The sequence below is a fragment of the Psittacula echo genome, assembly GCF_963264785.1.
Source record: "Psittacula echo genome assembly, chromosome: 5".
In the NCBI taxonomy this organism is placed as follows: Eukaryota; Metazoa; Chordata; class Aves; order Psittaciformes; family Psittacidae; genus Psittacula; species Psittacula echo.
In genome coordinates this window covers 6,176,136-6,201,313 of record NC_137739.1, presented here as the reverse complement: position 1 = coordinate 6,201,313, position 25,178 = coordinate 6,176,136, and the positions used below count along the sequence as shown (strand labels likewise).

Genomic DNA, 25,178 nt, shown 5'->3' with positions numbered 1-25,178 from the left:
GAAGGATGGGGAGCATCCAGCTGCTGCCCCAGGCTGCAGAACAGGACACGCACGGAGCTCTGCAGCGAGCACCAAGGGGCTTTCTGCAGAGGGAAGGATTTGAGCACATCTCTGAGCTGTTAAAACCAGCAACAAATCAGCATTTCAGACATGAAGCTTAATCCTACAAACACTACTCGGCTCATGGTGGCAGTGCAAAGGCAGCCTGCCACCTCTGCAGCCTGCCACCAACCGGTCAGCAGCCACAAGCACAGAATGCCTGAATCCACTTCAATTTTCGCAACATACTTCCATCTCTTGCTCAGAGTGGCTAAATCTCTCTTAATCTTTGTACTCCAGTCTATCAGTCGTATCTGTGATTCCTCTAGGGACAAACACAGCAAAAATGAAGTCCCAGCTCACTTCCCAATTCTTCTTCCTTCCGTTGGCAACAATCTCTCAATCTTTTGCTTTCTGTTGTTGGTTCGTTGTTTTTGTTTTTCACAGAATCACAGAACATTAGGAATTGGAAGGGACCTCAAAAGATCATCCAGTCCAATCCCCCTGCCGGAGCAGAACACCTAGATGAGGTTACACAGGAATGTGTCCAGGCGGGTTTTGAATGTCTCCAGAGGAGACTCCACAACCTCCCTGGGCAGCCTGTTCCAGTGTTCCGTCACCCTCACTGAGAAGAAGTTTCTTCTCAAGTTTAAGTGGAACCTCTTGTGTTCCAGTTTGAGCCCACTACCCCCTTGTCTTACCATTGGTTGTCACGGAGAAGAGCCTGGCTCCATCCTCATGACACTCCCCCTTTATATATTTATATACACTAATAAGGTCCCCCCGCAGTCTCCTCTTCTCCAAACTATAGAGACCCAGTTCCCTCAGCCTTTCCTCATAAGGGAGATGCTCCACTCCCTTAATCGTCTCTGTCGCCCTGCGCTGGACTCTCTCCAGCAGTTCCCTGTCCTTCTTGAACTGAGAGGCCCAGAGACAAAACAGTTGTTTTATAACTTTTTTGTTTTAAAACTCAGTGATTCCTCTGTTTCTGGTGAGATCCTCAGAGCCTGTGCCACACTGGATGCCTTTTTGAAGGTTTCACTGAGAAATGCCACATTAATTTGAAGCGATCCGCACAGGGAGCTGTCAGACACTGCCTTGCGGTCTAAAGGTATGGGCAGAAGAAAGGCACATTGGAAGGAAGATGTACCAGCTGCCCGCACCGGGATGCTGAGCTGCAGGGAGAGGGGATGCTGAACCTCTGGCTGCCACACCACACATCAGGGACGGGTTCAGGCTTCATCCTCAAATAAACAGTCAACCCTTTCAGCTGAGGCTGCCGTAGAAAGAAAGACCATATCAAACTAGCAGTCAGCCTTCAGGATCTTTAAAAAGATACAAACTTTTTCATGCTTTAAAAATTATTTGGGCTGGGCAAGGGGAAGGCTCTTCTGTGTAATTTTGGAACTGGGGGTATCTCAAAAATGGTCTAATGTGACAAATAGCCACCCCCTGGAAGTTCAAAAGCTTTGGTTTGTTCATCTACTTCAAGTGGAAGGAGCAAAACATAATAGGATATACAGAGACAATGTTTTTGAAAGCTCTAACCTACTTGTTTAAGGTTTTACTTACTTATCACTTGCTTTCCTACCCTAAGCAGCTAAGCAGACCCCAGAGTGCTGCACTAAGAGAGTCAGCAAGAGGCAGGCTCCTGAAGTAAATGATGATCAAACCAGGCAGGAGGTAATGAGCAATATTAAGGTGTTAGTATTTCGTACAGTAACCAACTGGATGGATATGGATATATTTTTATAATTATGAAAACTACATATATATTTTTTATATATATACATATATAGATGTGCTGGTCTCCTCCTTGACTGTGATGTGAGCCAGGGTTTCATCCTGCAGGAAAGCAGAAGCTGAAACCCTTACTGGCTTCCAGTAGACGCCTGTTTCTCAGCATACTGATCATCCATTGCTGGAGGAAGCGACACCACCACCTTTCTTTACACAAACCTATACCTGGGCATGCAAAGCCAGAAGGCTCAGTTGCTAAACTTCTTCTGCCTGTATGCTTATGAACAATGCCACAGATGGAGTGAGGAGATCATATCTGATGTATTAAACCGATGTTGAATTGCTCAGTGTTTTCAGATGGGAAGGTGGTGTCTCATCCGCTCATTAGTGGAGGTTCCTTTCTCTAAGTTATGTCTCACAGCAAGCGGAGAAAATGAACTCCTGCCCTGCACCTTTGCAAATGGCTTTCCAGGCTCTCAGCTTCCTTCTGCTCTGCTTGCAGTGCCAGCACAGACACCCCCCTCCACATGCCACCTTGGTGTCTCTCCAGTCTCCATCCTGTACCACAGCCGCCCACATTGCCATCGTAGTCGCAGACCGACAACCCCAGATAAAAATGCAACTACTTCTCACTGTACCTCCAGCTCGTCCAACCCTGGAGCCCAAGCAATGAGCCTGTCTGCTGCTGCTCCTCAGTCCGTCATGCCCCCTCCTCCCGTCCTGAAAGCTCCTGGTGTGGCTCAGGAAAGGAAGAGCACTGGGGAAAAGCATTTTGCTAATTTATCCAGCGAACGTCCGAAGATCTTGGTTTGCACCCTAAAGGTTGCCCTTTCCTGGAGACGGCCCGTCTTTGAGCACCCCATCGGTGATGGTAACCCCAGGGCTGGCAGCCGCTCACTGCAGCTGAGCTGCTCCAGCCATGACTGCTGGAGGTCCTGCAGAGGGAGCTTCAGCCCTGGGGAGGAGCTCAGAGCACAGAAACCCACTTCTGCAGCTTTCCTGCCTCCCACATCCAGATGCAGATCTGGGTGTTGTTAAAGGGTGGCTTCTGCCTTGTGCCCACAGGAGGGACAGCCCCAGCAACAAGCACCAGTTCAGCTGCCTCCAGGACAAGGGCAGTCTGCACAGAGGAGGCATCCCACACAGAGGATCGGTCTCCGGCTCCAGCGGGTGCCTCAGCTTCACCCTGCCTGGCTCTGTACATCTGCTGGTGGGTAAGTGCTAACAAGGGACCACAACGACATCCTTTAAAATGGTCAGAGCCCAAGACACATCTTCCTGCTGGAACAGCTCTCCAGGACCTGCAAACAGATGGAGCAAGACCCTGCGGCGCTGCAGGGTGTGAGAAGCCAGCCAGGCTGACCACCTATGATGTGTCTATTATACGCATATATGCATGTACACACACGCATATTACACGCACCTTTATCTACATGTACAAAACCATGCCATGCCACTAATTAACATATCCTGACGCACTAACTGCTTCCTGCCAGGAGCACCTGCACTACACAGGAGCCACATTCAGCCTGTGAGCACGATGGGGCATCATTTGGCTCCACAGCAGCCGGAGTCTCAGCAGCATCACAGGTGAGGTCGGCTTTGCTCATCCGCAAGCGAAGAGTGTTTTGGTGGCATTACTGACCTATACGGTCTGGGGAGCAGTGACTGCTTTGAGCACACACTGCTTATCCCCAGCAGGGCTGCCTGGCTCGCAGTGCCTGGGTGAACAGCTGGGAACAGGCTGTGCACTGAGACAATCCCGCAAATCCCTGCCCTGCAGTCCGTGAGGGATTGTGCCCAGAAAGCCTCTTTGACAGGCAGGGTGCTGAAGGGGACGTAACAAAAAGGCTGGAGGCACCATGACAGCCAGAGGAAAGTAGGTGCGATGTGAACATGACAGCTTTAGGCGCTGATTTTGTGGCTGCTCCGGGGCTGACGGTGTTTTAGGATAACTCCCAAATATTTGGCAGAGTGAAGAAAGAGCTGAAAATTAAGGCTGTGAGATGGCATCTACTGCAAACTCCTTCAGGAGGGCTCGGACCTCAGCATCAACCCCTAGGACCACAACCCAACCCTCCTTGTTACCTCCCTGCTCTCACCTTGCCATCTTCATGATAGACAAAGATATTCCTTGTGCTATTGTCCTTCAAGTAAGTGATCTGCAGTCCGTGCGGGTTCCCGATTTTTGCAGGCTGGAAAGTTGCATTTAGATGTTCGATCTTCATAATTGCTTTGGGTTCCTTCGCCTGGAAAACACAGCTGAGTGAGCAAACACCTGAGAACTGGCTTTCAGACCAGAAAGCAGTTCACTTGGTCAGAAAAATCCTGATTGAGGCCATTAGCTAAAAACCAATAAATTACTCCCAGCCCACAAAACTGCCCATTGATGAGATATCAGAGCCTTGGCTCGCGTGTCAGTGAGTGCTTTCTACCACCTTGGAAAAACGCTCTGTTCTTCTGCAAAATCCAGCAGAGTTCAAGGGGAGGAAGGTTTCAGCCCAGCAGCAAGATGGGCAGACCAGTTCTCATGATTAGATGTTGTGCTATGAAGACAAGCATCTTCACCATGCCTCTGTCCAACTGTCACCTGACTCCTAATCTCTCCAGACCCTTTACCTAATGATAAGTGACCAGCATTTACTCTGGAATGAGCACTACCAAAGAAGAAAGAAAACCATTCAGCCAGACAGAAGAAAAATGCACACTGCTAATTAATAGGCCAGGCTGCTTTCTGCATCTCAAGCACCCACACTCAGTTCATCTTTCCCAAGAAGATGGAGGGTTATCCCCATTGCCAACTTCAGACCTGGGTGCTGGGCTGGCAGGGGGCATCATGCTCACACTGCCCTAGTCCTATCCTCTCACACGAGGCATTGGCTTCTGACTCTGCTCGTCCTTTTGCCCTCCAAACTGTGAACTTTCTTGTCAGAGAGACAAATACATACCTTATAGCCCACCTCTTGCGTGGGTTAGCCCAAAGGTGAGCCTAGACCAGGCCCTCCCAGACACCAAAACCACCTGCACCGTCTGTGGCAGTTCCCTTGAACTTTGTAGTGCCCCTGGTCTTCCTACAAAACATCTCTGGTTTACCACCCTTTCAGGACTGCACTGAGAAGTGAACTAGCAAGCAAGAATAGAACATCCTAAAAAATGGATATTAGGCTGTTTGTAACACCAGATTTAGGGCACAGCCAGGGGACAAGAGAAGACGGTGCAGTAGTGCCATGGTCCCCAGCACCACACAGAAGTCCCTCAGCTGGCAGAGATGCTAGTGCTGTTTTGGAAACTTGGGGACTTGCCGCGGACAAACAGCCATTGTGGGTGACCCTGGGAAAGTCCCAGCAAAGAGGATGGGTCTAGACATTGCCATTTCCACCATGGTTATGGTCAACAACAAAGCAAAGCAGCTTTAAACTACTGCAGCCATCAATAGCCACTAAGTGGGACTTTCATGTCTCTCTCCATAATGACTGGCTGCCTCCTGTCCTCAAGATGCCACTGCACCCTATCACACCCTGCTGAAGGAGAAGAAGGTGCTATTGAAGCTGGCTGCCAAGCGTGCAGAACAGCGGATGGACGTTCCTCCTCTGCACAGGATGGCTCATCATGACACTATGACTGCATCAGCTACTTGAGAAAACCTGCTGGCGGCTCAGTCTGGTCTGCTCCCAGCTGTGATATTCACAGGAGACCCAAAGGTCAGAGAAAACACCTTGCCTTCCTCCATTACGTGGTGCAGAATAGTAGAGTGTCTATCCATTCATCACAAACGCAATCTTCACGGTAATAGCTCCATTTCTCACTTACAATAAATGAAACGTGCTCTGGGGAAGAAGACAAATGCTTTCACACTGCTTGATGCTGGAAGAGAAAACCAGGGAGCTTTTCCTCTGGACTGCTTGCCACGCCATGCAAAGGAGGTTTCAGACCTCAGCTGCCATTGCGAGGTGGTGATACTTTCATCACAAGCTAACCATAAATACAAAACCCATGCCAGCTGGAGAATGCAGAGACAGAGCTGAGGAAACTCCTTTGCTGGTGGTTTCAGAAAAGCCTTATCAACTTTAAAGGGCAACAGAGCAGGAACATGTAAAATTGCCGGTTCAGGTGTCTCACCATGACTGTGGGAGGCCAAGAGCAAACCCCACTAAAGTGAGCAGTGAGCTGTGCCCTCATCCTGGAGCAAACAGGGACTCGGTTATTATGAGAACTGCATAAATAAAATGGTGGCCTAAGAATTCCTTGTTCAAAGACGCTCTTACAGTTGTGATCCCGTCTGCACATAGCAACCCCAGGTACTCACGTCATTTTTGTTGAAGTACTTCAGTGCACCTTCCCTCTCTGATAACACGAACTTTCGGCTTAAGAATTGCCCGTTGTCACGTCCTCTCTTCCACAGAAATCCTTCTCGGTAGCCTGCAGCAGAAAGCAACTGCTGTGAACCAGGGATAAAGCGCTGTATTTAGAAAGACAGGGTGAAGAAAAGAAGAGCTTCAGCTTCAAAACCAAGCAGACCAAATGTGTGGCTGGATTGCTCAAGACATGAACAAAAGAGGCCTTTTCCTTCAGATTCTCCCTTCTCACTCCACTCTTGCTCTTTTCCAACAGCCTGTGCTTCAGGTGTCCCTGCTCTGACACTGTAATGTAGCAGGCAAAGGATTTCTGCCTTGCATCCCATGCTGCAATACAGGCAAAGACCTGAGGAGCAAAGCTGTGTCCCTGCACAGGCTCCCAAACAACAGCCCCGTCACAGCTCCTGGCACCAGGGATGCTGCTCAATCTATGTAAGTGGCAGTTCTGGAGCAAGGTAAAGGCAGGTGAGACCTCCCCTCCTCTGCTGATGCTGCTGAAAAATGGACACCAGAGTGCGTGCATGCAGGGAAAGTGGTTCAGAGCAGATGGCTGCATCAGTGTAAGCCACGAATACGTTTTTCACATGGAAAAAGGGGAAACATTTGAAGTTCTTCCCATTGACTTCAGGGCACTTTGGTTCAGAAAGCCACTGCGCACTCCTTCCCCTCCAGCCTGGTTGCCATCCCATGCCTCTTGGCTCTCCCTGGGTATCAGCCCCACGGGCAGACTGGCTGCTGAGGAAGAGCACTCTTCAAAGTACACGTGTTTTATTTAAAACTCACACCAGCCAGGGACAGAGAGAACAAGAATGTAAACAACTGAACTGCTCGGATCAGAAAAGCGATTACAGCTGATCCCTGCCAGCACCTCCCGCAGCAGCCAAGAACTGTCCAGTACAAGTTCTGTGCAGTTTGATGGCCATCCTCCATTTATTTAAGAGACAATTACACAAAAGTCGCACTGGAAAAATGTGTTCCCTTTCTCTCTTACTTTCATCCCATTTTGGTTTTTTTGTTATTGGCTCTCAGGATTTTAAAATTAAAACTTGCATGTTTTATAACAACTTTCAAATAAGAGGCTAAACTTTTTCTTTATAATACGCATATGTGGCATATTCAAACCTTGCCTTCACCTGCCTGCTACAAACCAGTGGTGTGCAGAAATTCCTCATTCAACTTGCTTTTCACTTGTCCATCCCGATATAGGATTGATCCAAACTACAGATGAAAAGATGCAGAATCCCTCAACCAGCTCCTCAGCACTGTAAGTGGTATAAAATATTTCCATGACACAAAACCTAAAGCAAGAAAAAATGCACATGCATGCACACTTCCATCTAGACTTATGAAGTCCTACACCAAATACTTCTCAAGGTCCTCAAAGACACTCTACTGAACACCAGGCATTGGTGTCTGCTGTAAGTGCAATGGCAAAGCCAGTGCTGCTGCTGAATGCTCATCACAGAGAGCATCACGAACCCGCCCAGCACAGCCAGCGGCTGGCACACGGGACTGCTGATAACTTGATGCAGATGGAAGCCATGGAAACATTTAAAGCTGTCAGCAGCCTTTCCTTTGTTCCCGTATTCTATATGGGTCATATATTGCAGCAGGGCTTGATTTAAAACATGGGGCCTTACCCAGGCGCTGCATGCCCCCCAGGAACTGGCATGGTGTTTTCATTTCAGAGCCTGAGGGATCCCCCTTCCTGTGTTATTTACAGCTCCCTTGCATGAGTTAACCAGCACAAGCACAGCGTGAGCCTCTCTCCTCCATGAGATCCAGCAGACTATGGCCAGACAGACCCCGCAGTAGCTGAACCAATGTCACTGCCCAGAGATGCTGACAGGACAGCCCAAACCTTAGCTACCCCATGGCCACACACAGCTGGTGATGCCACGGCACTGTCTACACAATCCTTCTGCCTCCAAGCCCTCCCATCCCTCCAGTGCAAAACAAGTGCTCCATCCCACATGGAGAATCGTCACCCATGTGCCCTAGCAGCTGTATCCAGATACATCAGTCCAGTAATGCACAGGACCAATACTGGATACATCAGGGGAATGACAAGTCTGAAGCTCTTTCTCTCATCCACCCATCTTCCTCGCGAGAGACTTCCCCAAAGCCATGAGCAGAACAAGTGAATTCAGTCCACCAATTCAATACTATCCCAACTGTGGGCTTGCTATGTGCTTTTTCTAGTGAAAACACATGACTAACCCATTGGAGGGCACTTGCAGCATCAGAAAGAGAAGAAACCACAAGGAGCAGGATTATCCAAAGTCTGAGAAGGGAAGCAGACAAAAAAGCCACTAAACCCCAGCCAAAGGCAGACTCATCCGAAAACAGCATGGGAAAGACCCGGGCTGATGCACTCCTATCACCACTGTGGCAGGAATTCAATTGCCAGGGAACTAAAGCTCTGACTGATTCAGAGTCAGATGCTGCTACCTGCCGGGCTCTATCAGCAAACCCTCCATGTACCCTGTAGCGGGCTGTACACGATGGAGCTGAATAGGAATAATGTGTCTCTGACAGGAGACAGACAGGCAGTAGGTGATGCCCGGCTGATATGTTTGTAAAATGCAAGGTTTGCTTAATGTGAAGCAGAGATGCTGCTGAAGCTCTGATGGCTGGCGACTGCCCACTGCTCTCCTGAATATAAAAATGTTAAGCAGCTTGCACTCGAAGCGTGCGGTTTAGAAACCACAGGACAGGACAGTTTCTGTTCCTGAACGGTGCTGATTTTTAATGCCAGGCCAGTTGGAGCAATGAGAGAATACTTCACCAGCCATTTCTATTTACTTCACTAAATGCCAGAGACCAGTTCAGAGCCTCTCTGCTGCCTCTCTGTGCCTGACATCTGGGGAACACTAACATCTCGTAGGGGGCTGGAGAGAGCAGGGTTTAGAAGAGAGGACATCAGTGTCAAACAAGAGAGAGGAGAGATATGCGAAGAGGACAGTGACATCTCCAAATGCAAACGCAGGGTGATGCAGAAGGAAAGCCCATCCTTTACTTCAGAAATCCCCACTTGGGGTTTGCTCAGCTCAGCGGAGCACACTGGGCACACAGTGCTCAGCAGCTCCATCTCAGAGCAACTCAGCTTCACAAGTCTTGGCTGTGGGTCTCATCCATTCATTCAAGTGTTGCATTACAAACATCTGAATGGCAAAGGATGCTGCAGACATTCTTTATTAAACTTGTTCCCTGCCACAACACGTTTCTTGGCACTTTTCTTGGCACATTTCTTAGCACTTAAGGGACAAAAAATAAAATTACCCTGCATTTCCCCAAAGAGGATCTCAAATAATTGCAAATCTGTAAAGTCTACCTAATGCTTACCCCTGGAAGACGGGCATTGGAATGGTCATAGAAAAGGAAGCCCAGAGAGGTTTGGTGAGCTGCCCAGGACAAGACTGTGAGCCAGTGTTGAAGTTAGGCTGAAAAACAGCTTTCCCTGCCCTTTTATATTGGGACATTTCATCATTTTGATCTTCTCTTTCCAACCTTTAGTGGCAAAACATAGCATCCAAAAATTCCGCTCCAAGGAAGAATAGAAGAAAACCAAAACCAACAACACAACGCTGTTATCTCCTTCCATAGTTCACATGCTGGCTCTTCCCAGACAGATCACTCTGCAAAAATGCTCCTGGCTGCTCTGACAAAGCCAGCTGCTAATTTCATTGTACTTCAGCACTGATTTTCATAAATCCTTTGCTTGCTTCTTTTCCTATGTTTTTTTATCTCTCTTCCTTCCTGTAGGGCTGCATCCTCAGGAGCTGTTCCTCTGCTCTTCCCAAACCTGCTGCCTGCACCCCTGTCAACACTGATCAATGCAAACCACCATGGACTGGACTTGAACCCAACATGAACCCATACGGGTTCTCCAGGCAAACAGTATGTCAGCAAGATGTGTCCTCAATGTCTGGATCTAACGGATTGTGAAAACAGTTAGAGAAAGCCTTGAGAAACAAAACTGCAGGAGTCTGAACAGGGAATAGATCCCACACTGGAGAGCATCAGAGTTGGAGAATTAAACCATCTCTTCCTTGTCTCCGTGGCCTGCACTACCTTAGCAACAGCTTTGTATTTAGAAGTATCTGGCTGAATTCAGATCTTAATGAGAGCTGTTCTGCTCGTGCTGAAGCTGAATGGCTACTAGTCCCATTGCTGGCGTTGGACCATGCAGCATTGGATTGTCAACATGTTCTCTTCCTCTCTCAGGGCACAGAACGAAGGATGCGGCTGCCTGTCATCATCCCACTTGATAACCACTACCCAGTTGTGACTGTGGAAAAAACTACCTGGTGAAGACTGGCTGGAAAGCACCTATGGGCAGCCTTTAGAAATACCACTCTCATGTTGCTAACACTGCTGCTGTTAGGTTGTCAGGTTTGCTGTACCACTTCAACCACCTACCAAGAATAAAACCCAACCAACTGTTTTTGCAGGCAGTTCTGGCACAAACCGATGACAACTGCAAAAAAACCACCAAGCAGTTGTGACAAAGTTAGCCAACAAATGGCCCGTAATATAACCTGAAATCACATAGCCCAAATGGGTATTTTTGACCCGTTACCCGTAGTTTCGAAGGTAAAATGAGGAACTGTCACTTCCAAACTCACTTCATCGCCACTGCTAAAACTCCATGAGGCAAAGAAAACAGGCTTACCACGTTGGTTGACTTAAAAAAAGATACTGCATGGCCTTGTGTCAGCTCCATTGAGCTGGTGGCTGGAGCTCCTCCAAGCCAGGCATCGAAAACTGGCAAGACCTATTGGGTGCTTTAGCCTAGCTCTGCTTTCTCGCTGGGTGAGAGGCCGCAGAGGAATCAAGGGAGAGGATTTTCTAGCAAGACAATCTAACAGAGACACGGTATTTCCATCCCACTTCCGCAAGCAATTTGCTCAAGTTCCCCATTTTTAAAGAGGAGGGATATTGCTACTTCCCCACCTCAGAAAGCCCTTACGGTACTTAGTTAATGATGGGGTTTTTGGTGTCTGAGAATGTGTATTATAGGAAGTACCCAAAATGACTCTTCAGTTTCAACCTTTGTTCTCAAAGTATAAAACCCTCCTGCAAGGAAAGCAATCAGACCAACTGGCTTGGGAAAAGAAATAAGTACATGCATGGACTTTGCTTTCTGTGATCCTTAGTAAAGTATTATAAACACAGAATTAAACCACACCTGCTCTTCAGTTGCTTGGGTGATTGATTTTGCAATTTCACCTGGAAAGAGGCATCAGAATTGCTCATTTCCATGACATTTCTAGGGCTGTAGTAATACCAGGTATGGTCCAAGGCTTTTAGGAGAAAACACGTTAGTGCATCCAAAACCAAGCACAGCAACAGAGCCAATACCATCTCCAAACCCAAATGCATCACTGTGTTGTTTCTTGCCTTCTTGTCTCACTGCAAGACAAAGCATCGGGAGGCTCACATAGGAGGAAAAGAAATGACTTGTGTGCAATCCAAGAGCAATCACATCTGCCTAGAGTTCATGCCGGACACCTTCACCTACAGAAGTCAATTTTCTTACCTCTAAGTAGTTCAAGTGTTTTGACCCCAATTCAGAGTTTTGGAGACTTAAATACAACATCGCTTTACTACTGAAATTGCAGGGTATATATTGCCACTCCTCTGTATGTCAGAAGCCAAGTAGTCTGCTACATTAACATTGCAAGATGTTAATTAAACCGGAACAGTATATAGGTACTTACTGGAGAGCATGTGCCTGCTTTTTCTCGGAGGTTAAGAAACTGCATAATTATTTGGAGCAGTTGAGTGGTGAATCCCTGACATCCTGCATTACCACTGACACCAATGTCACAACCTCCTGTTAAACCAAAGAGTCAGAAAGATACTCCTTCTGAAATGAACCACACTGCCCATAGTCAGAGGGCTGGATGGAGAAGGTGGCATATTCTAAGGTTTCCACACAGACTGGACTTTGAATATGGTTGTAAAAAGAACTGTACCCCTCTGGTTTGTCTGTGTCAGTGTAAATCATTTGGTTTGATTGCTAAGTCATAACATTTCTTTCTGTAGCATTCAGCCACAAAGCAAGACACTTCAAAAACTTCAATTTGAATTTTTTAAGCATTTGCATGCCAATAAAAAAGGAATACTAAGTTTTCTCATGGAGGGAAAACACAGTCCAGAAACAAACTCATATATAAAGTAGTCCCCATGTAAGAGGTGTAAAGATTGTTCTAACAATGCTGAGCTTGCACTCGAGGCTGCGATCACTCCCCTGCTCTGCTGCACAGCACCAGCAGCTTGCTTCCCCCCTTCCTGTCTGCAGCTGTGCTGAGGAGCTTATAACCTCCCTGAAAATAATTCTGCAGTCATCTCCGGATAAATACACTTCCTGCTGGTTACGCGTTCAGCAGTGCAGACACCGGCATATTGGAGATGACGGCATCCACACATGCAGGAGGCAGAGGGGACCTTGGAGGCTTGCTGATGAGATGAGCATTCCCTTCCCTAGGTGTTCTCCTGCATCTCTCCAGGTGAGGAGCCACCAAGAGCTGCCACTGCTGAAGCACATTACTTTGGAAATGAAAGCCTCAGCAAGGAGAGAATGAGAATGCATGTAGTGATCCTGCAAACCAGTCTCTTTGCTCCTAGAAGGATACCTGGGAGGTAAGCTCTTGGTCCACCTTAAGAAAGGATGGATGCCTGGCAAGTCTCACTCGACACTGTCTTGCAGGCAGAAGAGAGGGATCTCCCTTCATCCCCCTTTAGAAAACTCTTTATGCCCTCTAAGACAACACATCTCACCCAGCCAAAGACCTCACATGTGCCCCACCTTGACACCAACACCCACTCCGACCATCTTCTCATGCACACACATTTTAGAGGTAAGAATTTCCCTGCTCTTAATCAACCAGTCCTCTCTTAATGAGCACTTAGCATCCAAATTACCTTTCCTAAAGGCCATTTTACAGAGAAGGGTTTCCTGTTGCCATCCAGTCTGCCTCTGCTGCCTTCCAGGAGCTCATAAAACAATAATTGTCCTGCTGCATTGTAGAGCCTCAGCTATGGATGCAAGCAGCTGATTAGATTGATCGCTTCCACAATACCCAATTAACCCACTCACTCTGCGAATGATTGACTTAATCAGAGGCAATTAGCACTTGAATGGCTACATCAGACAGAAAGCCAGGATGTAGTAGATGATTGAGACAACACCTTACAGACACCTCCTTGGCCTTCTAGAGGAAAACATTAATGCTTAGCTCAGAGCTGGAAGTAGCTGAAATGTTAGCTCGGTGGTTTTAGGTGGCAGAGAAAACACAAGGCAGCAGGAACACATACATTTCCCTTTACTGGTTAAGGGAACAATGCCACATGCTGCTCCTAAGAGGAACTTGAGAAGCATAGATGTTCCCCTTTCCCCCCTCTTCCTGTTCATGCAAGACTGGGACCACCAACCAGCTGAACAGACCTCAACGACTGACTGTCATGAGATGGTAACTTGTCTCTGAAAACTCTAGACAGTCAATCCCTGAGTGCTGTATGTACAAGGCTGATGTACAAGGCTGTTTCCCACTACCAATTCTCCGACCAAAGTCAACTGTGGTTTACAAAACCATCTCCTATACTGATACCTTGCAAGGCATCTTCCCCCACAATGTAAAAAAGCCTCCCCAAAAGACTGGATTTGAAGGCAGCACCATGGCTCTACAGAAATGCGGATCTCCATGTCCTCAGTGACTATTTATCCTCTAGACAAACCACCCCAAACTGGCACAGCCAAGATAAAGACTCACCGTGGGAACATCAAGGAGACCAATGCCCCCTAAAACAAGGACAGAGATGATTTTAGATCATGTGTAGGACATCCAAGCCAAGCATGGAAAACAAACTCCCCAATTCACTGCAAAAACACATTGTCATCTTGCTTCATCTTCAACAACAAAGCCTTTGAAATGGCAAAAGTCATTGGTTCAGCTACCCAGCTGCTGGGATCAATACATGAAATGGAGACAAACACATCATTTCTATGGACAAAACATGGGGCTGAGCTTAATAACACATCAGGATCCTGAGGCTGACAAAAAGAAGACAAGGTCTGTCCCCATACATGGGCATGTGGTATTTAAATGCAAGGTCAGTCCCTGGGTTCCCAGTCCCTTTTAATGTCATCATGAATACACTTGGATTGCTGGCTCACAGCTGAAAATCCAAATTGCTTCTAAGCAAAGCCCCCATAATAAAGCTGAAATCCATTAAGCCTGTGATGTTTGCCACTATTTAAATCTGATTAAAATTGTACATGACACCACTAAGCCCCAGAGTCAGAAAACACTCTTGTCAGGTCTGATGTTCCCCCATGTAATCCAGTCCCCCCTTCTTTCACCAGGTTGTCAGCTAAAAGGAGCCATAATAAGAGATCATGTGCCTAATCCAGTTTCCTAAGCTGTTTTTAACTGGCTCCTTTAATCACATGTTATGATTCCTTACAGAGTAGCTCTCAGGTGACAAAGACATTAATACAGTCATTCATTCTCCCAGAAGGTATCTTGGATGGGATCACGTTTGCCCCTTGCGATGACTGTGTGCAGCAGAAATGAGACACACAAGGTGTCTCCACAGAGCACGGGGAAGCCATCAGTGGGATGAAAGGTGGGAAACTGAGGCAGCAGGAGGTGACAACCTCTGGGCGAGCAACAGCAAAGTAAGGTGGTGCTAAGGACGCTCAGCAGAGAAAAGACTCCTTTTAGTGGAATGATTCTTGAGCTCATAGGGAGCACTCACTTCCCCTGTAAACACTCTGTGGGAACAAATACCAGGAGAAAATGCCAAAACACAGAATTCCAAGCCTTCACCTGACCGCTGTGGGCATATCAAGCTTGGTGTTTGCTACAGAGAACACAGCCACAGCCTCCCTTTTATCAGTTTATCTTATAATTGACCATAGATACAGTACAAGCTTCCATGGTAACTTAATAATTGGGCAAGTATTTATGTATTAAAGGCAAGGCAACAGTTGGCAGCTGCAGTATCTGCTGGGACATGTTAAAGCTCCTTGCTACAGAAAACGTCTTTACTGGAAGTCTTGCACTTGTGTTACTGAGAATTGAATATGGAATCTAATTGTACTTGGCAATCAAATGCTTCCTCTTCGAGTGGCATTCCCACATGCCCAACTGGGAGCTGCTGGCTGCTCAGAGGAAAAATCCAGTTACAGGTAAACAACCTTCAGAGACCTTTTTCAGCCAGTTTTTTATTACAAAAGGCAGATGAAAGCTGAGAGGTTCCCAGTTCAATGCTCATCCCATTTACTAGCGCGGAACGCACTCAAAGCCTGATTTAGCTGGAAAGCTGGGTGAGAAAACATTTAAGGACAGGCACACAGTACTAAGTCATAATGATATCTGTATAGCAGTACACTTCAGAAGCTGAATTTTGAGAGCTAAACCATTCCCAAGCTGGAAACCAGGATCCTCCTTGGGTAAGACACAAAGGCTCCAAAAAATCCTCTCTGCAGCTGTTGTGTGTTACTTGCACAAAAGCTGCATGGGAAGATGCATTGCACCTTTCTTGGTACCCAAACGGGCTGCTGCCACCATCCCACACCACTGCCTGGGCCTCTGCGAGGTGAGGGAGAACCCACCTACAGCTTCACATGCAAACACATTGACTTCTATACAGAAAGCAAAGAGGCAAGACACTGAAAGACTTGAAGACGGAGAGCTCAACATGCACCACAGATGGGCTACACCAACCTATATGCTGCTGAGTCTTTAGCTTGATCCACCTGAAGGTCTGGATTTTATACAGGCATCCTGCAGAACCTCACACCACAGCCATGGGATCAGGCTAAAATATCCTTCAAGTCCTGAATAGTTTTAGATGGGTCTCTCACCCACACCAATAAATAAAATCTCAGCCTGGGCAGCTGCTCACATGGATCAATCCAAGCAAGGATAAGATTAATTTAATCCCCCAACAGAGCTTTACAGAAGTCAACAGGGAAGATCACCACCGACTTCAGATGGTTTTAGCAACTTCTGTCCAGGGCATCCCAGAATAAAGCACCCCCCCACATAGGCAGAATTGCTATGCAGCCATAAATCATGGAAACCCATTCTTGCATGCAGATAACATTCCTCTTTGTTTGCTTTGAAGAGAAATCCAAATGGCTTCAAGCACATCTGCTGCGGTGCTAACGGCTCCTGATTGTCTATTATGGAGTGCTCAACAACACATTTACAGTCGAAGCTATTGCTTTATGCAGGGAAAGGAGGAATTTTTAATTTAGGACTAGTTCCTCTCCTAGCTGCTGGTTTTACAGCTGTCCCAGAAACCAGCTCCTATAGGATGCTCCAGCAGCTGTGCTATCGAGGGAGGCACATTCAGCAGCACAGTCACAGCCTCCGGGGAACGCAAGGACACTTGCATACCTTGGCTTTCTAAAACTATCACCCCCACAACCCCTGGATGAGCACGATCCCACTTCATGAGCTCCTGTAATTGTATAAATCGAGGCTAAATCCTGTCCCAATAAATCATTGACCAAAACTCCCATCGACTTCGCTAGGCTAAATTTTCTTCTTCTAGCCTCTGCAATGCAAGTTTGAAATTCACTCCCCACTGAGCCGCCTCCTCATCTTTTAGGCATTTTGGGGCTATGCTGTTTGTTACTGATGTGCCACGTAACCGCTTCCCCCAAGGGCTGCCCTGGTTATGAAAATGGATGTGGCTCATCAAGGTAGCTGCTGTGTCGGCAGCAGTATTTTAAAAACCAGTCCTATTTAGCCAGCTGGGGATGCGCTTCCCACTCTGATTTCACTGTAAGCATGCAAGAGGTGGGGTGTGGACAACTCCTCTGCTGCAGACTTCTCTGCTGCATTGGAGATTTCAAGGTGAAAACTATACGGGGGGAAAATGCAGATGGAGATGGGTTCATGCTTCTCAGTCGAGGTTGCTCTAAGGCTCAACAACATTTCTGGCAAACTCCAGAAAAAGACATGACCTAACTCTTACAAAATGTTCATTATCTGGTGAAAGAAACTGCCTGGCCCTGTGCAGGACTCCAACATAGAATGGATCTTTCTTTAATAGAAATTTAATTAAACTAGGATGAGTTGCCATGAAATCAGCCTTCACTATGTACTTTGTTTTCATATTGCTTTCTAGTCACACCCTTCTCATTAGCAGCAGAAAGATGCATCAGCCTTTTGGTCCTGTGCCACTAAACAGGGAACATGAACAGTATAAAACCACCAAGTAACACCAGGAGATCCGAAACAGCAAGAGCTACCTTCATAAACCATCACAAATAGAAAGGGATGGCTACCCTATTATTTCCCTAAATGTTTGTTATCAAAACCATGGAGAAATAGCCAGATAGTTCTCTTTAGCTCTCTCCAATCAATGCAGATCCATTTATTGACTGCAAAAACAAAAGGTTACAGGAACAGGCAGCCTGAGCAGTATCAAAATAGAATCACAGAATCTTTTAGGTTGGAAAAGACCTTTAAGATCATCGAGTCCAACCATTAACCCAGCAATACCAAGTCCACCACTAAACCATGTTCCCTAAGTGCCACACAGAATCGTATGTAGTATTTTGAGTTCGTTGATCTCAAATAGAGAAAGCTCAAGGACAGGAGTGGTTCATGCTAATTATAATTGGGGTGTTTCACATACTCACTGATCCTATAGCCTATACTCATGGGGTGGGCTAAACCTCCCAGGGAGCACCAACAGCTCAGGGCATCTTCAGGGAGCATCCAGAGCACACCCCAAAAACCAGGCAGTGCATTCAGCCACCGACAGAATCCAGGGGCAGAAGGGTCTCGGACCATTTCACTCATGAGAAACTGTACTAATTCAGCAAATACAACTGACCTCAAACTGACCACAAATGGAACGCTTCTGATTTCAGTTGGCAAATGTAAACCCTTCTGTTAAAGATGATGCAAAATGAAACAACATTTCTTAGGTGTGCTCTTCTGAGGGGAAAAAACCTAACCAAACATTTTGCACAAAGTGCTTAGATGGAGGGAAAAAAAAAAAGACCAAAACCCAGCTGTTTAAAATTTCATAGTCCAGCCCTTACCCTTTTGGTAAGGCTCACTCCCCTGCCACTCTGCTTCCTCTACAATGAGCATCGCTGCCACTTTACTTTTCCCACGATAGCTGCTGCTATTTGGCTAATTATAAAAGCTTGGATCAGAGCTACGCTGAAGGCAGCTTGACAGAACCAGCTGTTAAAATTACAGCTGGATCCTGAAGCAGCTGTGAGCATCCAGCTTTAGCTTACAGTGGTGCTATCCCCTCCCCAGAGCCAACTGCCAACACCTTCCTTGGCCAACTGCTCCTTCTCCTCCACTGCTCCACCTCAGACCCACAGGTCCTCCCCCTCTGTTTTTGGCTGTGTAAACGCTTTTCTGCTTTAGAGGAGCTGAAGACATCAGTGTATTTCTCCTTGCTAGATGTTCTCCTTCCTACAGCAGCTATCTGTAAGATCCGTCATCACCCCATCACTTTGTCACCACAATGTTCATGAATTTCCTGGAGAGCACTAACAGCAGTAACTGGCCTCTTGCCATAGCCCAGAGATGTACAAAAAAAAAAACCCTAAAAATGCACTAAAGTTACCTTTAAAAGGAAAGCTTTTGCATTTGGTGCCTTTTGTTTTGCCTTCTGGTGGTGACTTAGTGCAGTGTCTCCTTAGCAAGGCTGGGAAATGATGCAGCATCATCCTTTGATTTTAACAGAGACGCACTAACTCTGAATCAGCACTTCCAAACGCTGCTGGAAGGCACTGAAAGGCTGCTCCAGTTCCTGGTTGTATCATGCCCATCCTGATGAAACATCAGCGCATCCTGGCACCGGAACGATGCCATGTGCGGGTCCCTGTCACAGGCCTGCTGCCCTTGCAGGAGAAAAAACAATAGTAAGACAAAGACACTGTGATCTCCCCTTGCATCCTTCTCCCTAGTTAAGTCTGTTGAACAGCTCTTTGATTCACCTTGTCTTTACTGCAACAATGTCTGTGCTTGATGTTTAAATCATTTGTATTGTAAAACTGCTGTACTGAGCAAGGGCTGAATAGGAACATAACAGCTCTCCAGGAGAACCTGTTTCTTCACTGCCTTGCCTGGACTCACCGCTGATGCTGCAGCACATGCCGTTACTCTGGCTGAGGATTATATCTGCTGCTGGTTTCTTTAGTGACTTTTTTCAAACAGATCCCTTTTCTTCCAAGGCAATTTGGCTCAATATTTATTCACCCTGGAGACAAGCTGTTGCGTGAGTTTTTGCTCTGCTCTGGATGAGGCTGCAGAGAGCAGGAGAGGTGACCTGCAGAGCATCACCCACCCGTCTGCGTCCTGCAGGAGCAGTGTCAGGGCATGCCAAGGAAGAAGAAGAAGAAGCAGTTGTTTGTTATAAAGCAATGACTACATTTCCCTCAAATCTCCAAGGAGAGGATGGAGAAAATTTTTTTGGATCAAGTCCTGACAGGGAGTTTTGTAATGTTAAATGCAGGATTATACTGGAAAGACATGAAAAGGAGGCTGAACATCAGCAAATGCTGTTGTCTGCTTCAGCTGAATGTACTTTTCTGTAGAGTTTCCTCCTTCTTCCATTTATTTTTTTTTTCTTTTTTCCCCACAGGCTTTCAGCTTAAACTATTCCTCTCCATTAGACAAAATGTCAGCCTAAAAAAAGAACCCCAGCCATTAGTGCTCCTTTTCTGTACCCAAAGTTCATAGCATGAGTGCAAACCCCAAACCTTGCACCCACCTGCTGGGACATCATGTCCTCCCCTGCTCTTGTGGCTGCAAACACTGAACCCGATGCATGGCAAAGACCGAGCTGTGGGGGCTTGGACCCACCAAGTGAGGCACACCAAGCGGCACTTAACCCAGGAGCACACGTGCTCTGAAGAAGCACCATCCCCATAGTAAGTAAGATGTCTAACAGGGATGCGGAGCGGCAGCACCCAGGGACTGGTGCCCAGCGAGCCTGGCTCCCAGAGTGACTCATGGCCTGGCAGTGGCTGATGTCAGTGCCCAGAGAACAGAAGCCTTCTCTGTGGCTTCGGCAGCATGAGAAGGAGGTTTCTGTGCCAGGCAAGGCTGCTCAATGGAGGGACACTCGTGCTTTAACCCTCTCCTGAAAACAGCACATCAACCTCCAGTATCCTTGATAACCAGGCTGAAGAACTGCAGGGTTTGCTGTTTCCATCTGGACATTTATATACCCAGCCCTCTGCTAAATGCTCTTTGATCCTCCCCAGACCAGGGCTGCTTTTTCAGTGCATCTGTCCAGCACCCAGAGGACTGCATGCAATCTGCACCCAATGCTTTTGGACACGCTTGAAATGCGAAAACCCTCTTATGCTTCTTAAACAGCAATAAGGTTTGCATCCTTTTCAGAGAGCCCCACTGCCACCTAGCCTGCCCTTCCACATCCTTGCCTACCATGCTTCCTACTGCTTCAACCACTATGAGAGATGCACTGGCAGAGTTTGTGCAGTAATAAGCTTGTGGCAGGCTGCAAAACTCAGCCAAGAAGATGAATTCCCTGGTACAGTCTCCCTGCGTGCTGCAGGCTGTGGTGTCAGATCATCTTATACTCTGGAACATTGAGACAGAGCAGAGGTCCATGCCAAAGAGATGCAGCATGCCTGTGCCCTGGGCTCCTCTTTCAGACATAAACCCAGCTGCCTTCTGAGGTCAGCTCTCACCTCCAGCTTCACCAGGCTGCAAACACAAACTGCAAGGGGGTAACAGTGCCAAACAGATGAATTGCTCCTGATTTCAGCTGGGGAAGAGTGAAAATGCAGCCAGACTTTGGGACCAAGCAGCCAAGATCTTATGGACAAGGTCAGGATCAATTACAGGGAGATTTGTAACACAGTTTTGCTGAAATACAGTAAGAGCCAAACCTGGTGCTTTGGTTCAGCCAAATACTGGAAGCAGCTGCTGGGAATTTACTGGAAACTGTGATTTAATAGAGGGCACCAGTGATGCAATCCTAGCTCTCACACCAAGCACCAGCACATGCTGCAGGGAAATAACGTCATGACTTCCTACCACAAAATATCTCCTCTTCCATGTCCAAATCTCTCCTTCACAAAAGCCTACATGAATTTTCAACAAAATACTGAGCTACCCTGATTTTTGGTGCTTTTTAGCCCCACTACTGCTATTTTTTTATTTCCATCTCTAGGTCTGTGAGCGATATGCTTACAGGGATGGGAGATGAGGGCTAAGGTGGCAGTATCAAAAAGCACCTCAGAATGAATGATGCTCCATCAATCACATGACAGCAACATCTTCCTAACGCACACTGCAGCCCTGCATCAGGAAAACAAGCACTTCCCATCAATGAAGGACAGCAGCAGAAAATGCCAGAGTTCTTCTTGAAGCCCAGCTCTAATACTTGAGCCTTTGAAGCAACAGAAGAGGATTTAATCCATTTTACAGCTAGCATCAGATAACAGTGACATCAAACAGCAGTGGAAGCAAAGCAGCAACTCCTCTTGTGAGGCTCATAAGTAGAAATAAATTAACTGATTTCTTTATATTCAAAATTCCTCTCTACAGACTAAAATCAAGGCCTGCTAAAGCTTTTGACAGCACTGTGTACCCACCAGCCATGTGTGCATTGAGGTTAAATAGAGATTTACACTCACAGAAACTCCTGAAAAATGGAGACCTTTGGATCAAGATTACAAATGCAGCCAATATTTTCAGAAGTTCAAGTCAAAAAACGTCAGAAGAGCCAGTTATAATTAGGATTCTTCTGAATTTCTACATATGGTGTAAATCAAGAGGCACTGGCATTATGGGAAACATGCCAGCAAAAAACAGAATGAGGGGAAAATAAACTCTTTACTTGTATGGTACCATTCACTTCACAGACCCATGATGCAGCCTGGGCTTTAAAGGCGATTTAACATTTTTCAGCATGATGTGGCTCTAAAACTTTTATTCTGGTATTCAGAGTCTAATGTAACTTAACGTTTATAAAGTGACAATTCACATCTTGCTGGTCGCACCACAAATGCCCCCATGGCCATCACTAGGTTTTGGGGGAAAGATTTAATACAAACCATTGCAACTGCTCTGCGGAGATTTCTCCCCTGTTTAAAACACCAAACAGGTAGCAGAGATTATAAACTGATTTTCCTTAACAAAATGCCTATGGTCCGACTACAAACTGAGCTGCTATTGCAAAGCCAGTTGGAGATGTGCTCTGGTACCGAGCACTCCTCGTAGCTGCCCCCAAGTTTGTGCTGTAGCTCCTCAAACAAAAGGCAGGCAGAGCGGCGGCAGCAGCTCCCCTCAGCCCCACGTGGACACCAAAAGCTATTTTTATCATGAGGAGATGCTGTAAGCTCTTAAGGGACTGTGGGAAGAGAGAGAAGATGGAAGGGGGAAAAATAAAAGTGCTAAAGTATTTCTATACCCTGTCAGATCACGTAAGAGAGGCAGCACAAAGCCCACACCGTGACCACTGTGCCTTTGCATTGGCAGCCACACTGGTGTACGGGAGCAGCGTGGAAACTGATGGCAGATTATTTCAGACACACCAAACCAGCCAAACACCCCCTCTACACACCAGTGCACCCCATGCCTCACAAAGCACTGCTGCTGAGTAGCAAGCTAGGCAGGTGACCTTGTTCTGCACCACCACGCTCTCCTACTGCACACACCGGTGCCTGGTCTGAGCCCAGCAAGCTCTTGATGCTAAGCCTAGAAATGGTTGCTTTTATCACGTGGTTTCTCTCATTGCTCTCATGAGCTTGGTTTCCTAAGGAACCAAAGCTTATGTGAGCACCAGCCATCACCCCCGTTGGCTTCTCAGCATCTTGGACTATTTCAGTCAGGTGTAGCTCCCGGTACTTGCTAAACATTCTGCTCTTTCTTGCTTATACAGCAATGAGATAATTTACATGCTCAAAAAATCAGCTTCATCCCTGCTTTTGCAGAACCACTCTTACAGTGGGGTGCTGCCTCCTATTCTCTGAGGGACCAGCACCTGCCTGCTCTTACCTCACACTCAACTGTACTGCCATCCTGCTCTGCATCTGTACAGTGCTTAGCACAGCATCACCTTGACCACCCGCAGATCTTCACCTGGAAAAAGCCAGAAGAGCTTCCCTGGAGTTGGTGGAAATACAATCAGGAACATCAGCCAAGGATGTGGGCTGCATTTGGGAAAAAACAACAATGAAATAATCTTCATGCATGAGAGAAGCTGAGATGGCAGTTGGCTACAGTCCTGACCACACACATTAGCTGGCTCAAATCTTCCTCAGTGCTAAAAGCAGCTCTTGATTTAGCTGGTAACACTTTTGCAAGAATAGAGTTTTGAATCGACTATTTTACTCCACATGGTTGTCTTGTCAGCAGTTAAAGGATGCAACAGGAAGCACCTATGGCACTTTTCCCCACTTGCAAGGAGACAGTTTCACACAACAGCTTTGTATTGCCCATGTCAAGTTGCTCCCACAGTACTATTTCATCAAACATCACCAGGGTTTGCACAAGGAAGAGCATCTCACTACCCACGGTGGGATGCTCTGACCACGGAGCAGGTCCAAAAGGAGGAAGCAGTCTCCCGCATCAAGACTTTCAGATAGCATAAATGAACCCTGATGTTGATGGAGCAATTCAGATCCATGCCAGCCAAGGCAGAAATAAGGCAAGGAAAAAAACCAAACAAACCACCCTTGCCTCTCTTGCACCTCTCATAGAAGCCCGAATATGGGAACAACCTGCTGCCATGACCTTGATACTGCTACAATGCCCTGAACTGAGACTTTGCAGATGGCTCCTTCTTTAAGCCTTTTCACCAGCATCAATTTCTCTTTCACTTCAAACATCCTTCCCTGCAAGGGAGCTGCAGCCAAGCCTGAGAAGGCTGTATTGCAGGGCAGTGATTTATTGGCAAGGGTAAGCATGCATATGTGAAAGGATGCTGGAGAAAACGCCTCTCCTTTGAGCAGCACGCTTGCTCTCTTTTACTTTTTATCCCCAGTGGTTTGCAGCATAAAAATCTTGCTGACTGCACGGAAGATGCCCAGCTCCCTGCACCTGCAGGCCCAGCAATGACCCCTCTCCCCTCCAGGGCCAGGGAAAGTGATCCCACACCAGACTCACAGCAGGCTCTGCTTGCCCCAAAGCCCAGCATTTAACTGACGATTGCTCCACAGACTCTTAACAGCTGTAATGCCAAATATATCATGTGAAAGTCCTACTTTTCCTGAGGCAGAGAGCCACCGTGGCCAAGGACAGCAGTGGAAGATGTGCTTCCAGGTCTTTCCCAAGATGGACCCCTCCCAACATCATTACAGTTTTGTAGGGCTTGGATGGGCTCTCATCTCCTCTGGTCCTGGACAATGGACAACATTCCATCCTCAGGACCACATCCCATCAAAGCAGGTTGTAGCACAGACCAACTGAACTATGTCCATGCTCATCTCCCTTGGATGTAGCCCTCCTCCCATGCAAAGCCCTTACACCTCTTCTCAGCTCCCCTTCCCAGACCCCCAGGCTGTGCTTTGCTAATAACTGGGAGGAGGGAGTGCTACTGGCCAGAGAAGAGGGAGTGTTTTTCTGAGGGATTAAAGGATGTAACAGAAATAAGTCAATCTCTCAGAAACTCTCAAGATACCACAATTCAAAAACCCCGAGCCATTAAACTGGACACTTTTCATGTAAGCAATTTGACCTTCTGAAATTCTTTATGCACTTTTTTCCTTGCCCACAAATGAGAAGTGGCCAAATAAGTTTGTTAATTCTCTAATTGCATTTTGAAGTTGTGAATTCACTGAATTTGGCCATTTCCTGCAAAAATTTCTGATAAAAAAGGACAAAAAGCATTCTGTGAGGAAATTCCTGATCACCTCCCTTTGGTGCAGTCCTGAGCAGCTGCAGTCCCCCATCTCCTTCCTTCCCTCTATGCTCTCATCCTCTTATTATTTTGCAAACAACCACAGCCCAGCAGACACCACCTGGCCCCAGCCACTCATCATCCCACCAACACAACCGCACCTCCTCACCCTGT

General features: G+C 46.9%; 1 protein-coding gene across 1 annotated transcript in view; it reads right to left on the bottom strand.

Moving 5' to 3' along the window:
- Positions 1 to 25,178, bottom strand: part of ADAP1 (ArfGAP with dual PH domains 1) — a gene marked incomplete at both ends in the record, with an annotated part of 58,664 nt that overhangs the window by 3,778 nt on the left and 29,708 nt on the right. The window contains 2 exons of the mRNA XM_080619874.1: positions 3,882 to 4,028; positions 6,086 to 6,198. Coding sequence (XP_080476000.1) covers positions 3,882 to 4,028; positions 6,086 to 6,198 — 260 coding nt within the window. The remainder of the gene's footprint in view (positions 1 to 3,881; positions 4,029 to 6,085; positions 6,199 to 25,178) is intronic.